The sequence below is a fragment of the Vidua macroura genome, chromosome 14 (genome assembly GCF_024509145.1).
Source record: "Vidua macroura isolate BioBank_ID:100142 chromosome 14, ASM2450914v1, whole genome shotgun sequence".
Lineage (NCBI taxonomy): Eukaryota > Metazoa > Chordata > Aves > Passeriformes > Viduidae > Vidua > Vidua macroura.
Window position 1 is genome coordinate 17,027,985 of NC_071584.1, and position 14,980 is coordinate 17,042,964.

General features: G+C 40.5%; 1 protein-coding gene across 1 annotated transcript in view; it reads left to right on the forward strand.

Annotated features, from left to right (window-relative positions):
- LOC128814387 (connector enhancer of kinase suppressor of ras 2-like) overlaps window positions 1–14,980 on the forward strand; it is a 169,928-nt gene that overhangs the window by 72,511 nt on the left and 82,437 nt on the right. The window contains exons 4-5 of the mRNA XM_053990187.1: window positions 13,382–13,584; window positions 14,862–14,949. Of these exons, the coding sequence (XP_053846162.1) occupies window positions 13,382–13,584; window positions 14,862–14,949 (291 nt within the window). The remainder of the gene's footprint in view (window positions 1–13,381; window positions 13,585–14,861; window positions 14,950–14,980) is intronic.

Here is a 14,980-nt window from a genome sequence, read left to right on the forward strand (position 1 = left end):
TTTCTTTTCCATCACTTTCTTTCTACACTAAAGGAATTAAAAAGAAGGATGCTTGTAATATTTTCATCCTGTGTCATCTCTTACTCATGATAAAATGTGTGGCTGGATTTCTACATTTCTTTTAATCAAATACATGCAAATCTGACAAAAAATTTTCCGAGTGAAGCATAAAAATACAAATGTTGCAAAGTTTGCTTTGGTTTCATAAAAATGCCTCTAAAACACCAATCTTTTGTGGAGGAGTTGAGCTGAGTAATTTTAAATTCTAAATTCCAGGGTGCCCAGTGGTAACACTTCCACTCTGATCTTTTGTTGCAAACACGGAAATAAGACTTCAAGTGGGGCATATGAAAGGAAAAAATTGATTATCTAAAATCATGGCTTGAAGCACTGAGGGCTTTGTGCTTTCTGTCAGAAGCTAGCAGAGGGTTTGGGTCTGTTGCATCATAGCAACACTTAATTGTACACTCCTGCATGAAACATTTGAATACATAATTTAAATCCATTAGCCAGCTGAGGTTGATAATCTTGACTTGGCAGCTTTATGAAAGGTCTTTACCAAAGCTGTGTGAATTCTCATATTTATTTGGGTGGGAGAACCACCCCAATGGGAGTAATTCTCAAGGCAGGTGAGGTTTGCTGTGGTTGTGCTGCCCAGTCCATCCCCACAGCACCTCTAAGTTTGGAGAGTTTTGTCTAATCCCAGCCCAACTCAATGGAGCTGTGAGTCCACAAGGATTCCTGCCAGTGCTGAGAAGGTCCCAGAGTGACATTCTGGGAGAAAATTCTCCTCATCCCTGGGGAGAGGCACTGGCCTTGGGCCAGGGACAGTCAGAGGGGCTGTCCCTGACCCCAGAGCTGGGCAGGTGTCCTGGGAGCCACACGGAGAAAGGGATGTGGGAAGGAAGAGGATGCAGACCATGGAAAATGAATCCTTTTCAGTGGAACTGCTGCCTTGTGAAGGCTGCCCTAGAACAGGGGCTAGATGGAGTTAAAGAATAAATCAGGGATTTATTAAAGGATCTCCTCCATGGATGCACCTTGGGCAGCACCAGAGCCCAGCCAGGGCTGCAGCCAAGAGGAACCAAAATGGTCCCAAAATGCACGAGCGCTCCCGGGGGCTCTCACTGGGATCAGCTCTGCTCCATTTGCACCTTGCAGTTCATTGTCCCATTCCAGCTTTAGCCCATGCAGTCCCATCCTGCTTGTTTTTCTCTCTCCAGCCCACGTTGTTTGTGCTCTTGGGCCTGAGGTTTGGATCATTTGTCCTTGGTCCCCAGCTGGAGCAGGAATTGTTTTGTCTCCCTGCCCTGTGCAGAGAGCTCGCCATCCCATAATATGAAGCTCAGACCCACACACTAAAGCAGCACAGAATGTGAAAAACATAAAAGCTCAAACCAGAGGCATCACCACTGCTCCCCAAAATGTTTGTTACTCCTTCCAGAGGATGCTAAAGCAGCATGGATGAAGAGCTGTGCCTGAACCCTTGGAATGCTGCAGGCACAGAGGGACAGCCCATTGACTGCATCCAGCTAATGGAGTATTGATTCAGTCCTAGGTAATTATGTTAAATGGGAGGGGAATATTAGATTATAGAGGATAGAGGAGTCTATTTTTAGAACAAAAAGGAAGAATAATACACACTAGTGCAGGAAGAGATAAGCTTCTCCCCTTTAAATGGAAAAATTGTTATTACACTAACGAAATTTAAATTTCTTTAAGATAACCCGAGAACTCCGTGATATACAAATATTTCCTGGGTTTCTTCAGGTGCTGAAAGTCTTAACCATCAAAGAAATTGTTCTTTCTAACGATCCACATGCACTGGTAATTCTTAGTCTTTTAATGAAAAAGAATTGCACAATTTCTTAAATGGTATTTCAGGTATTTAGGTATAAGTGATATTATGAACACTTAAAATTAGCTTTTAATTTTTTTTTTTCTAAGGCTTTCTCTTTCTTTCCCCTGGAAAGGACTATGTTGCCTTTATTCACTGTGTGTTTCATTTGCAAAAGCTTCTTTCCCTTGCAGAAAGCAACAGTTCCCTTTTTCCCTTTTCCAATCAATCTGATTGGAAATCTGTCCCATGCAATGGATGGTAGCAAGCAATATACCATGGAGAATCTCTGTGCCAAGGAAATACAGGGAGTAGCTCAGTAAAAGTTCAAAAAAAGGTCATTTTTCCCCACCAAACAATTGCTTTTCTAATTTGCGAGGAGCGTTTTCTTTCATAAATTCCTGGTAAGATATTTTTCATGCCACTGTGCTACATTATCAGTGTCTATGAGCTGCCTGAATTCCTGAGTAATTATCTGTGATCAGTTATTGTCAGGGATAAATTCATCTGCATGCAAATATCTGAGCATGCACATGCATATTCATGTCACTGTTGTTGACTGAGTTGCTTGAGCAGCCTTCAGCAAATTCACAATCCAAATAGAGAAATGAACTTTTTTCATACTCTCATTAATGCCCATTCAAACGAACCTTGTTACTAATTTAATTTTTGTATGCTGCTCTGAATTGTTATGAATATGTGGAACAATTCCACAGAACTGGTGTGGTTTTTATGTGGAGCTACCACTTCTGCAGGGATCTAAGTTAAATGTCTGACCCAAATGAAATGGTCAGTGTTAATGTTAGATTTCCAGGACCAACTTATAATTTATCCCCTGAACTTTTTATAATTCACCATTGATTCAAATTCTAATTTTGTGTTATGTACTGAATCTCCTTTTCTCTGTAATCTTACATTTTTGCCTTATAATTCATTTTAAGAGATACTTAAAAAACATGAGGAGGACATGAGGCTTTCTAGGATTGGATGGTTGGTTCTTACACAAAGCTGTTATGAAATAAATAGCAAAGTTTAATTGATCACAAGATTTTAGTGATGAATAATAAAGGTTTGTGGTTATTAAACAGTGCATTGCACATGTACAGCTCCCTTAGATATTGCAGAGAAAGGTGAATAAAGAGCACTGAACTGTACAGCAAACACTTGAGATGCTTTATCCTTGCCAGTGGATTGGTAACTGGGAATGCAGAGAAGAATTTGGGGGTCATTTAGGTATTTCTGAGACAGAACATATCAACAGCAGCCCAGTGCACACCAGGGAGCAACAGCAGCAGGTTGCTAATGACTCATGCAGGCAGGAATTGCTAATCATCTTTAAAAGTTAGCAGATCATGGTCCAGTACGGTTTTGGAGGAAATATCTCCTGCCATCCTTTGCTCTTGTTTGTTTATCACAGTCTCCCCAGTCAGCAGATTGCTCAGAGCTTGTTTTCCTACACATATGGAAAAGGTCAAGCCACCCTGGCTGTCTGGCTTGCATATGTTTTGTAATGGAAGCCGTATGCAGATCAGTCCATCCTTAACACTGAAACAAAATATTGGGAACAAAAATCCTTGGGATGTGGAAAGAGGCCACAAAACACCCGAACCCTCTCCATCCTCCTGGGCCTCCCTTTTGTGCCCATCAGAAAGGAAATGCTGCCACAGCTTTATTTCCCCACTGGTGGTTTTTTTTTTGGGAGTTGCCATTGGAGATGTTAAATGTGCCCAGATGTCAGCTTGGCACAGGCCAAGGGCTGAGTGGATGCTGCAGTGCACCCACCACTTTGTCAGCAGGGCTCTGAGAAGGTTGTTCTGGTCATGAGAAGGTTTTGTTATTTTGTGCCAATGGGATGTTAAGGTTTTGCTCAAAGAGAAGTATGAGAAAGCATTAAATGCGTTTAGAAACGAAGAATTTTTTTTTTTTTTAATGCAGATTTGCTTCCAGGGATTTTAGATCTGAGCTCCTGGTGAAGTCAGAGCTGAGCAGAAAATGTGAATTAGAAGCAGAGTGGGAGAGAAGTCAGGAGCAGCTCAAAGGGATGCTGCTGAGGTGTACAGGAAAAGCAGGAAAAGCCTTCTCCCAGAGAAATTAAATCACTGGTTTGGGTCAATTCTCCTGTTTTTGAAGCTGATGGTTCATCACCTCTGCAGAAATAACACTTGGTGGTTCAGATATGTAAATAATCATTTATTACACTTTACAACTGAAATGAGATATGACCTCTCTTCTCTTAAAATTTTCCTTTCTTAAAGCTTTGGTGAGAATGGGCACTAAATAGCCAAACAGCTCGGTTGATGTTTAGGTGTTTAGGTTATTTACAAGCAGAATGAAATTAAGGGACTTGCTGAATGAGTCATCTAAAACTATGAAAAATATAAGGAGGTTTCAGGCGTTAATTAAAATTTCTTCAGTGGGGAGGGGAAAAAGGAAAACAGCCAAAATATACATGGGAAAAAATATAATTAAGGCATTCCTTGAGCATGGTCAGGAGACTCAGAGTGGCACGAACTTTAAAAATAAATGCGCTTTCTTTATTCTTCATACCATTATGGCAGTCAGGAGTCGGCAGAACTGAAGAGCAGATCCCACATTTTTACAGACCCTATCCAAAAATGATGTTGGTGATGTGTCACGATGTGCTGGATCTCATGTGGGACAGTGAGAGAGAACTTTAAATTGCATTTTCAGAATAGGCACACCCATCACACAAATATCTCTGTCAGGCTGCTCAGTGGATTAGATTGGTTTGATTCTGTGGGACATTTTTTTACACACATTCTGTGTGTAAGGAGTTTGCTTTCCTCTCACATTGTTGTGGTTTAGGCTCCTCTCTCTCTCCCTCCCCCCACAGATCCCTGTGCAGCCCTCCACACCCAAACCAGGGAGATGTTCCAGTTTATTCAAGCTCACCCAATTAGGGGAGTATTTGTTTATTCCTCAGTTGAAATCACGGTGCTTCATTAGGATTAAGCAGACCAAGGAGGCTTTGTGCAGTTTGCTCAGAGATCTGCAGAAGAGGTGCCAGGTGAAAGCTCCTTATAAAATGTTTAGTCAGGAGATCAGGGACCCTGTTAATTCCTGCTCATCCTAATCAGTCCAGGGCAGGAACTGGTGCACTGTGCAGCTTTAGGCTGGCCTAGAGTGGGACAAGCCTTCCATAACCTGAGATCCTCGAACAATAAATCTGCATCTCCATCTCTGACCTCATCTGCTGCTTTGCTCTCACCAGGAGCCCAATCATTGACTCTGAAGTCTTAAACATAAAGCTAACAATTTATTTCAAAACCTTATTCAGAAAAATACCTGTTTCAATGGCTGGCCTTACAATCTTTTCGGGTCCAATTTTTAAGGGAAGACTATCAAGTTCTAAGTCTTATCTGAAATAAAAATCACTTTTGTTAAAAATAAAGAACTTTCCAGGACACCTTAATTATGCTTGATGACATATCTATATACCTAGATATATAAATATATAGATATAGAGATATATCAATCACAATGCAAATGCTAAAGCTGCTTCTGAAGACAAAAAAATATAATGCAGATCTTAATTTTTAAAATAGGTTAAAATATTTAATCTTATTTCTAGATCTACTTAATTTATCTATTTACAAGGTAATAGGAAGGTGTATGGAGTGCTTAGAAGCTCTGTGACACGTTCCAAATTATAGACTCAGGAGACAAAGAATTGTGACACAATTTGCTCCAGCAAGGTGGGATAATTATAATGGAAGGGGGAGCAAGGGGGAGGAAAGCTGCACATAAAAAAGCATCGAGGTGTTTCAAATAATAGACTCTAATTTGTATTATGATGTTGCATATTTGCATAGTATTAGCATAGTTATTAATGAACTCCATACTTCTATTTTGATGGAATGTCACGTTCTGTGCACATAAACTGTGCCATGATACTGCAGTTTAACTGGAATGATGGGCAAATGTTGGTAAAGAGAGGCAGAAGGATTTGGTTTATTATATATTTATGGTATGTTATTATGCTAATTTACTGATTTAGAAGGAGAAAAGCTTTTAAAGAAAAAGCTGAACCAAATTTGGGCCATATTTTATTGGAGCTGCATTCCCCAGCCATGAATGGAAATTATTTTCCTAATACATTTATAGTTTTCAAAACAACAGCGCTAGGATTTTATATATACATATAAAATACATAAATTATTGAATATGTCATTGTACAAACTGTGTGAACTACATCTAACACGTTCTCCTTAACAAAACTTATAGTTGCTTTGATTTATTTTAACTTTATATCAAGTGCTGTCATAACTTGCATCAGGAATAATAATAATAAAAAAAATAATAAAATAATAATAATAATATTAAAACCAACAACCATTCAGGAAATGTTAAGTTTTAGGTTCCAGTCTTTAGACCTGACCTGTGCACTGGTGAAAAATTTATTTGGCCTTTTTCAAATTGTTATTCAAAGGATGACCAGCCTGTAAATTCTTTTTCAAGAGGAAAACCAGACACACCTGGTGGGAATGCACTGCCTCATCCACTTGGACTTTATTCTTTCAATACCTTCAGTTTGAAGTGGTATCATAAAAACATCACCACAAAGTTTTAGTGAAATCAAAGTGTTTACAGAGCCAAGTTTTCCAGAATCAAGTTTCCACTGTTTCAAAGGCTCTTAACCTTTAAAAACATCCCTCCAGAAAGGACATTTAAAAGGAAAAAAATGTATTTTGACAGTTTTCATTCTATGTATGTGTCAGAAGTATTTATGCTAAAATCAGAGTGTATGATTAGCTGTGACTTTTGCCTTTATAATCAAACAGGCTGTGTTTGCCTGCCTTTATTAGGAGCTGACTGGCCCCACGCTATCCCAAACCTCTGATTCTCATGGCAAAGCTGGAGCAGCAGAGCCCTGACACAGCAGGGAGCTGCAGGAGCCCATCTGGCACTCTGAGCTTTCCCAGGGGAGAATCCCAGAGCCCAGAGCTCCTCTGGGGATTTCTCCTGAGTGCTCTCAGAGCTGTGATTGAGCCCCAGGTGGGACAGGGGTGGCTGTGGCACCTCCAGGCCCTGGGGACCAGGAGCAGCCTGGAAGGGATCAGGGAGGGGAGCAGAGCATCCCCACGGAGCTGCTGAGGTGCTGCACTCCCACAATAAATCAATTTATGGGTGATCCTGGAATGGCTGAACTGGGGAAGAAGTCCCTGGAGATGGAGCTTTTAAATCCCCATCCATTTAGAGCATTCTTAAAGTTTTTTGCATGAAATGTAGAAGTGGGACTGCAGCTCAATATTTAGGTTGTGGTGTTTTAAATGCCTTGAATGTGGCAAATTCCATGTGAGCTGCTTGAATTTCAGTCAGCGTTGTTTCCTTTCACCTCCTCAGTCAGATCTCCTGCTCTGCCCTTTTATTTCTCTTTTATATTCAGTGAAAATTGTAACAGTCTCAAAGTATCACCTACAGGAAAAGCTGTGTATGCACCCATGTGTTTGTGTATTTATACATATGTATATATATTTATATATATTACACTGACTACTCACACGAATGACAACATGAAGAAAAATTATTATAATTAGAAAGAAATCTGTTTTTTAAGGTAAGTTAAAGTCATTACTTATGCAATATAAACTGTTTAGCTAAAATTACATCCTGTGCCTATTAAATTTCAATGTGCATACATTATTTCTATCTCTGTCTGTCACATTACAGCAAAACAATTTCATTATAGCTCTACCTGTAAGAAAAAATGCTGGGGGAGGGTTTCCACACAAGAAATAAACTCTTCACATACTGTAGGTATTTTGTGCTTGGCTTTTGATCTTCGGGTGCTGGTGTTTATAAAAAACTGATTAGCACTTGGATATTTTTCCCCATTATATTCATTACTTTTTATCTTGATGTTGGCTACAATAGTTTGGTCCATTTTATCTCAGTAGCTAAAATTCTCCCAGATTGCTTTATTAGCATAAAATCCTCCCTGTGATGTTATTGCTTACCTGCAGTAAGGTATGAGAACACCTGAAGCCACAGCTGAAGATGTTTTTTTTTTCATTATCCAATTCTTTGGTTATGTAAAAATCTCAGATCTTATATTGTCAGATGGATACAGAATTTGCTCAATTATTTTAAAATGGAACTTCAAACCAGAATTCAAAAAACAGGCAGAGTTTTTAGCTGGAATTGTGACACGGGCACAGGGCAGGATGGTTCATTGGTGAATGAATGTGTGTTAGCTATTTCTGCATTTTGGGTTTATGACATTCAAAAGAGGAAATATCTTTTTGGAGGCAAATCTCAGTTGCCAAAATTCCGATTTTGACTATAGGGAGTATTCAACAACTTCTCTCTTTCATTGTGCCTTCTTTGCACTAGGAAAAGCAAGAGTCTTCTTCAGTGCTCAGAAAAAAAAAAAAGGCATTTTCTCTTGTCACCTGAATTCTACCGTTTCTGACAGCAGCCACCTGTTTTCTGCACTTCAGAAAACCTCCTCAAGTGTGAAAGCCCTGGGGGAGATCTGTTCCCTCACCACCTCCAACAACCCCAGGCACCAGCACAGCAGCTCAGCCCCAACAGGAGAGGGGAGCTAGGACAGAGAGCCTGGGAATGGGAGAATTCGAGGGGAAATAGCTGGATTTGAGGGGAAATATCTGGATTTGAGTGGAAATAGCTGGATTCAAGGGGAAATAGCTGAATTTAAGGGGAAATAGCTGAATTTGAGGGGAAATAGCTGAATTTAAGGGGAAATAGCTGGATTTGAGGGGAAATAGGTGAATTTGAGGGGAAATAGGTGAATTTGAGGGGAAATAGCTGGATTTGAGGGGAAATAGGTGAATTCGAGGGGAAATGGGTGAATTTGAGGGGAAATAGCTGGATTTGAGGGGAAATAGCTGGATTCGAGGGGAAATAGCTGAATTCGAGGGCAAATAGCTGATTTTGAGGGGAAATAGGTGAATTTAAGAGCTGTGCTCTGCAGCAGCCAGCAGAGTTATCCCTCCCCCAAAGCAGCTGCACGCCTCACTAAGGAGTGTCACTGCAAGCACAGCTTCATCCTGGAGTTTTGCTGATGATATTCTTCCATAATGAGCTTGTCTGCCTCTGATCTCGCACTTGTGTTTAATTTCTGCCTGCTGAAATCCTTCTCTGCAGCTCCTGTCACGGAATGGGGCGTCAGGAGCTGCTGAGCTCCAGCCTGAAACACGGGATCAGTCGCTGAACAAATCAGATAATCTGTGTAGCTCTTTTGAGGGTGTGCAGGTAATAATGCTGTCAGTGGAGTTACAGAAGTTCTTCCTGTTTGATCTGTGCTTTTATATGAAATAACTGAAATATTTAACAGATTTTTCCAGTCATCTCTCTCTGTGTTCAAGGTGTGCTGTTACTTTGGCACTTTCTGCAGTGTTCCTGTCCAGGTCCCTATTTCTGAAATGGAGCATTAGTGACTTTAGGCAGCTTTCTATTCTCATTAAGCAGATTCCACGTCCAGATTTCAGGATAATTTGACAAATTATGTGGCTGTGTGGTTCTAGACAGGCAACATCTGGAGTCGTTTTGGTAGTCAGGATTCATTCTCTAAACCTGTATATCCATTTCCACTGACTGAGTCATTGATGATGGAACAACTTGAAGCATCATGAAACAAAACCAGGGAATGAACAATCTTTTCTTGTTTATTTTTCCCTGCTCTTGGGATGAAAAATAATCCTGCCTATGCTAATGGCACCCTCTTGTCCCTTTTAGAGGTTTTCTCTTTTATTTTTCTGACTTTCTTTTTAAACCAGAAATTATATCTGGGATTTACAGTGCAAGAAAGAAATCACCTGAATCTCCTGCCAGGAGACAGAATTTTCCAGGCTCAGGAGCATCATTTCCGTGGTGTGGCTCCCAAGAGCAGCACATATTTAACACAGGGGGAGCAGAAAGTGTGGCTGGGAGAGCTGGAGTCTGGCCTGGCAGCTGTGATCATGATTTAGTCTGGCAGCTCTGGGATGCTCTCAGTTACACCGTGGAGATGAGGTGCCTACAGGAATTAGAGGAGATCTGGATTTTGGCAGTGCCATCCACAAGGCTCCTCACCTGCTTAATCATTGCCATAAATACCGTGGTTGTTAAAAATGAACGGGTGGGACTTGAGTTAAGAGGGATTTATTGTTTAGATAAATATTAATTTTAGAGCTTGTGAGATTTTAGAGGGGTAAGTAGTTGTTACAGTTTAAGTTACAATTTTTTTTTGTTATAAGGTAAAATATAATTTTTTAACTTAATACAGAGTTGTTATAGGACTTACTTTGTTTTTAAACTTATTACTTTTATTTATTTTTGATTGTGGATATTTTTGTCTAACAGACTTTTGCTTTACATGTATACATTTTTCTATTATAACTTTTAAACTTTTAGTTTATTCTATACAACTACACTTACATTATAAACTCTTTACTATTTTATTGGTACAGTTTTTCACTTACTTAAGGTATATTCTTTCTTATAACTATAGAAATATAAGATTATGATTTTTTTTGTTTAATGTCTGTGTATTGTATTTTTACATTAATCTAAGTTTCTTCTAAGGTTGCAGATTAAATGTTTCGATTTTTGTGGAAGTTTCTGGTTTTTTGATTCACACAAATTACAATTGTTTCTTTTCAAACATGGCCACTGAATTACAATTGATGCAGTTTAAATTTGGGGGGTACCCACTTCCTGGCTCTTTTCTCCTCTGAACAATCTCCTCCCTTCCCCATCACTTTGGCTGCTGACTCTGGAAGCCCAAAAGAAGCCACAGCTTCCTTCAGTCCTCTCCACATATCCTGCCACAGAGGGCTTTGGTGGCATCAGGGCATCGGGATGTGGGGACATTTTCAAGGATTATTTGTGAGCACATTTTCCCATCTGATGGCTGATTACAGTTGTTTGATTTAAAAATGAAAATCTTGGATTTTGACACGCTTAAATCTAGAACAACCCAATGTCTCTGTCTTCAACAAAGGCATTGATTTGCTGTCACTTTCATAATAGTTTTAGCTTTTCCCCTTTGTTGTGCCCCACTCAGTCTCAGGTAAACCACTAACTTGCATCAGCGCTTCTACTGTGCTGAAAAATTTCCTTTCCTCTTCTGATTGTCTTTATGGATACGTTTTATCTGCGTTTTGCTGTATTTTAAATTTTATATTGACACTAATTGAGGTTGTCATTGGCATGTAAGCAATAAACTCCAAGGTAAAGCAAAGCACTTGCTCTTTGTGAGGTGGATTTCCTCACACACATTTCCTGCTCAGTCCTCTCTGTTTCCCAGTGACTGCAGAGGATCTCTCCAGCTGATTGCACTTGCTGGGATCTAAAATACCCTCTGGTTTTAGAGATTCAGTGACCAAACTGTGTGCTTTGCTGCTTAACTCCTCTTAAAAAGCAAAGTGACAGGTTTCCAGAGGTTTTATGCAATAACAAATTATTGGGGGAGTTTTTTTTCCCTGCTTGTTTCCACGAGAATAAGCAACCAGGAGGATCTAGTTCATCACCCTTGTAATGTGTTGCTGAGTGTGCAGAATGAAACCTGTTCTGAGGGGAACCCAGGCCCTGCCCAGCTGGTTGAGAGCTGGAAAAGACATCCCAGTGCATCCACTTAGTCATCATCTTGGCATGAGTGGAAGTCAAGAGGAAAATAGAGCAGGGGAGGGAATCCCTTCAGCGCTGTAATGACAGAAAGCTGTGGTATTAAACAGATGACACACTGCTATCACATACAGCTTGCTCTTTAAACTTTTCCAAATGAGAAATATTTTCTTTGGTTATGCTGTTGCTACTTCTGCCGTATTTGCTCTTGGAAAAAAAAAAAAAAAGTTGAAGAGAGTTTTTTCTCATCTGTCGCAATTTAGTCTTGAACTGGATGATCAGACCACCAAGTTTTAGGTGTGATACAGCGTAACAATGGAATTAATTCTCTCCCTGGTATTTAAATCTAACTCTCTGCAGTCAGCTAAGGTAGCAAAGTGTTTCATTTCTCCTAGATTTCCCTCCAAGCTGGAGGCAAGGCCTTGAATTATTTCTCAGAGTGAACTTTGACAGGGAGAGTGGCTGGCAGGGAAGGCACTGTCCCCAGTGCCAGTTGTCAGAGGTCCAAACCACTCCACCAAGTGTTTGTTTGTGCTTTGTTGGCTTTCCATACAACCCCAGTTTACAATCTTGTTATTGGTCAGCCTATTTCCCTTTTCTGGAGTTGAAAATTATTATTTTTAGTACAAATATCCATGTTGGCATCTGTCAAGAAGTGTATTCTTTTCAATTCTTTATTCTCTGCTTTGAGGAAGAAGTTTAGGCAAAAATATTAATGTGTGATATTCATTATCATCTTCTGTAATATAAACACAGTTGAAATTAACAGTGGGCAATCAGTTCAGGCTCTGAGAGTTGATTTTGTTTAAATGTGCATTAAACTCTTTCATGTCCTACATCCTTTTGGGGCTGCAAGAAATCTGGGTTCAATTCAGCATGTTTGAGACTTTCTGTGTGAATTTGAATTCTTTAATGGATTTGAGCTATCTTTGCGCTTGTTATCTGGGTCGAAGGGGGGAATAGGCCTCGTGATAAAAGGACTGAGACACAGATGAAGGGCTGTGGATAGAGGGAAAAGGGACTGTGGTTGTAAACCTTCAATTACATTCAACCCTTCTCCCGCCATCAGAACTAGAACCATGGATAAAAATCCACTCAGAACTCTTAAATATGGAGCCTGTCACTGGCTGGATGTTCTGTGTTCCAGGTGTGGGACAGGGCTCAGGAGAGGCTGCTCCTTCTCGAGGGCTGGTGATCGAGGTGACCCCGAGAATGTAAAAGTCTTTTTCTCCCAGCCCGTGCAGCCAAAGAAGAAGTCTGAATGCGCAGGGTCGGCTTCTCAAGGTTGTTTATTTCCCTTATCTAGAACATTCTTTCTCTGACCTGCTGAGCTCTGTCCAGCAGGTCGGCCATGGCATTCTGTCTGCTCCCCGGGGCGGTGTTTACATTTTATACTAAAAATTCCGTGTGCTGTGTTTATAATAATGTGCTAATATCTGTCATTTATGTTACACAATGTGTCTCTACCTTAAACCAATAGAAAAGTGTCACCATCACAGCAAGACAAGGAGGACAAGAAGAAGTTCAGGACATGCTGAAATCCCTCCATCTTGTCCCCTTGAACCCCATTCTAAAAAGCCCCCAAATTCTACTTTTTCACCCTGTGTTAATTCAACCACCACACTACTCAAACCCCTGTGGCTTGTAATTCCTCACACAAAGTTGGCAGTTTTTTCCACGGGCTAAAATGGAAGCCACAGGTGATTTTGACTTCGTGCCAAGGTCTCCGAGCCCCCTGCCAGGGTCTGGAGACAGCCAGGGCAGCCAGAGGGATGTCCTGGATTCCCACATGTAAGGAGAGATCTCTTTTGGAGATCCCATGTGTCCCAACCCAAATATTCCTGTTTCATCTCAACCACAGCCACCCTCCCAGCCAAGGCAATCCAGGATGTTTCTCCTCACGGTTTCGCTCAGGCAGCTGACCACACAACATATCCATGTTCTTCTTTCCCCCAGAATTACGGTTTGGAGACTGAAAACCTGAGAACTCTGTCTCACAAGCTGAACGCCTCAGCCAAAAACCTTCAGAACTTCATAACGGGTAGGAGGAGGAGTGGCCATTACGATGGCAGGGCCTCCAGACGACTGCCAAATGATTTCCTTACCTCTGTCGTTGACCTGATTGGTGCTGCCAAGAACTTACTCGCCTGGCTGGACAGGTAATTAACAGCTCCTCAATCCCTTGGGCATGAGAATAATTCTTTGGGGAGTTTTGTACTTGTTCTTTCTTTGCCTCTTGGAGTCTTTTTTCTCTAATGTCGCAATTTAGTCTAATATTAAAATGGCAGGTCTGGAATTCTAGCTCTAGATTTTTGGAAATTTGTGAAATATTGGAAGCGAAATTTAGTACCCTTCTTTGTCAGGATAGTGTTAAAATTTGCTCTAGATACCTTTTGAGATTCTTTCAGTTGGATTTTTGTGTGAAATGAATATTTCTGTGCTATTCTCACTGCCACAGCTGGTAACATCCTCAGGAATTTCAGAATGAAGGGCAAGGAAGGAAAGCTTGTGGAGTTTGAGCTGTCTTTCAGCCATCAAAATGACACAGAAAACCTGCAGTTGAGCAAATCAATTAAGTATGTTCAAAATAAATGATAGTACTTGCTTAGTCTGAAAATTAAATGTTCTTATTTATCAGGAGTAGAGTGGATGTGTTAGGTACAGGTGTGATGGTTAATGCTCAACAACCAGCGTTGGTGCTTTACATTTAGGAACTGAGAATTTGATTAAAAGTATCTCTGTGACTGTGGCAAGACAGAAACCAAAACATAAACCAGCATGTTTCTTGTTTTTGGCTTGTTTTTCTTTGTAGTTGTAGCAGTGAATAGCTTTATCTGGAATTGCAATGCTCTGGAACTTATAAATGGCACCTTAGAAATCACAGCGAGAGTGAATCGCCCTCCTTTACAGGATTTGTATAATCCTGGTGACATCTTCCTAACCTAATGCCAGCAGTCATATTCTCTCAGGCTATGACCTTGTCAGCTCTTATAAATTCCAATGGGGTCAGATTCAGCCAGAATTTGGAAAGCCTGAAGAGAATCTGAGTGTGCAGGAAGCTGTGACTAAGTAAGCATTACTGTGCTCTCTGAATTAAGGTGCTGATTGCTGCTGAGGAGTGATGTCATACCAGAAATGCCATCTTTTTAACAAGCAGTACAAAGAAAATCTGGGCTGCTTATGGTTATGTGAAAGCTCCTATTTCTACTCTGCATAAGAACGAGAACTTGTGATGTGCTGGCCAAAATCCAGTTTACATCCTGCCTGCATTATTTTTGTTTCAAAGGCGTATATTACAAAAATGGTGCAACTTGCTGCTGGAGATGAAAATGATTTGGCATTTCTGTGCTGAAGGACTCACCTCTGATTTGCATATATCTGCCTATGGTGTAAATTCTGCATAATTCTGCATAAACCTGTCCTTCCCCTGTCCCAGGTCTCCGTTTGTCAGCGTGACAGAATATTCACTGCTGAAAAACAACATTGTTCAACTGTGCCTGGAACTAACAACCATTGTGCAACAGGTAGGAGTGGCTCTCTGCTCTGAGTCCTTTC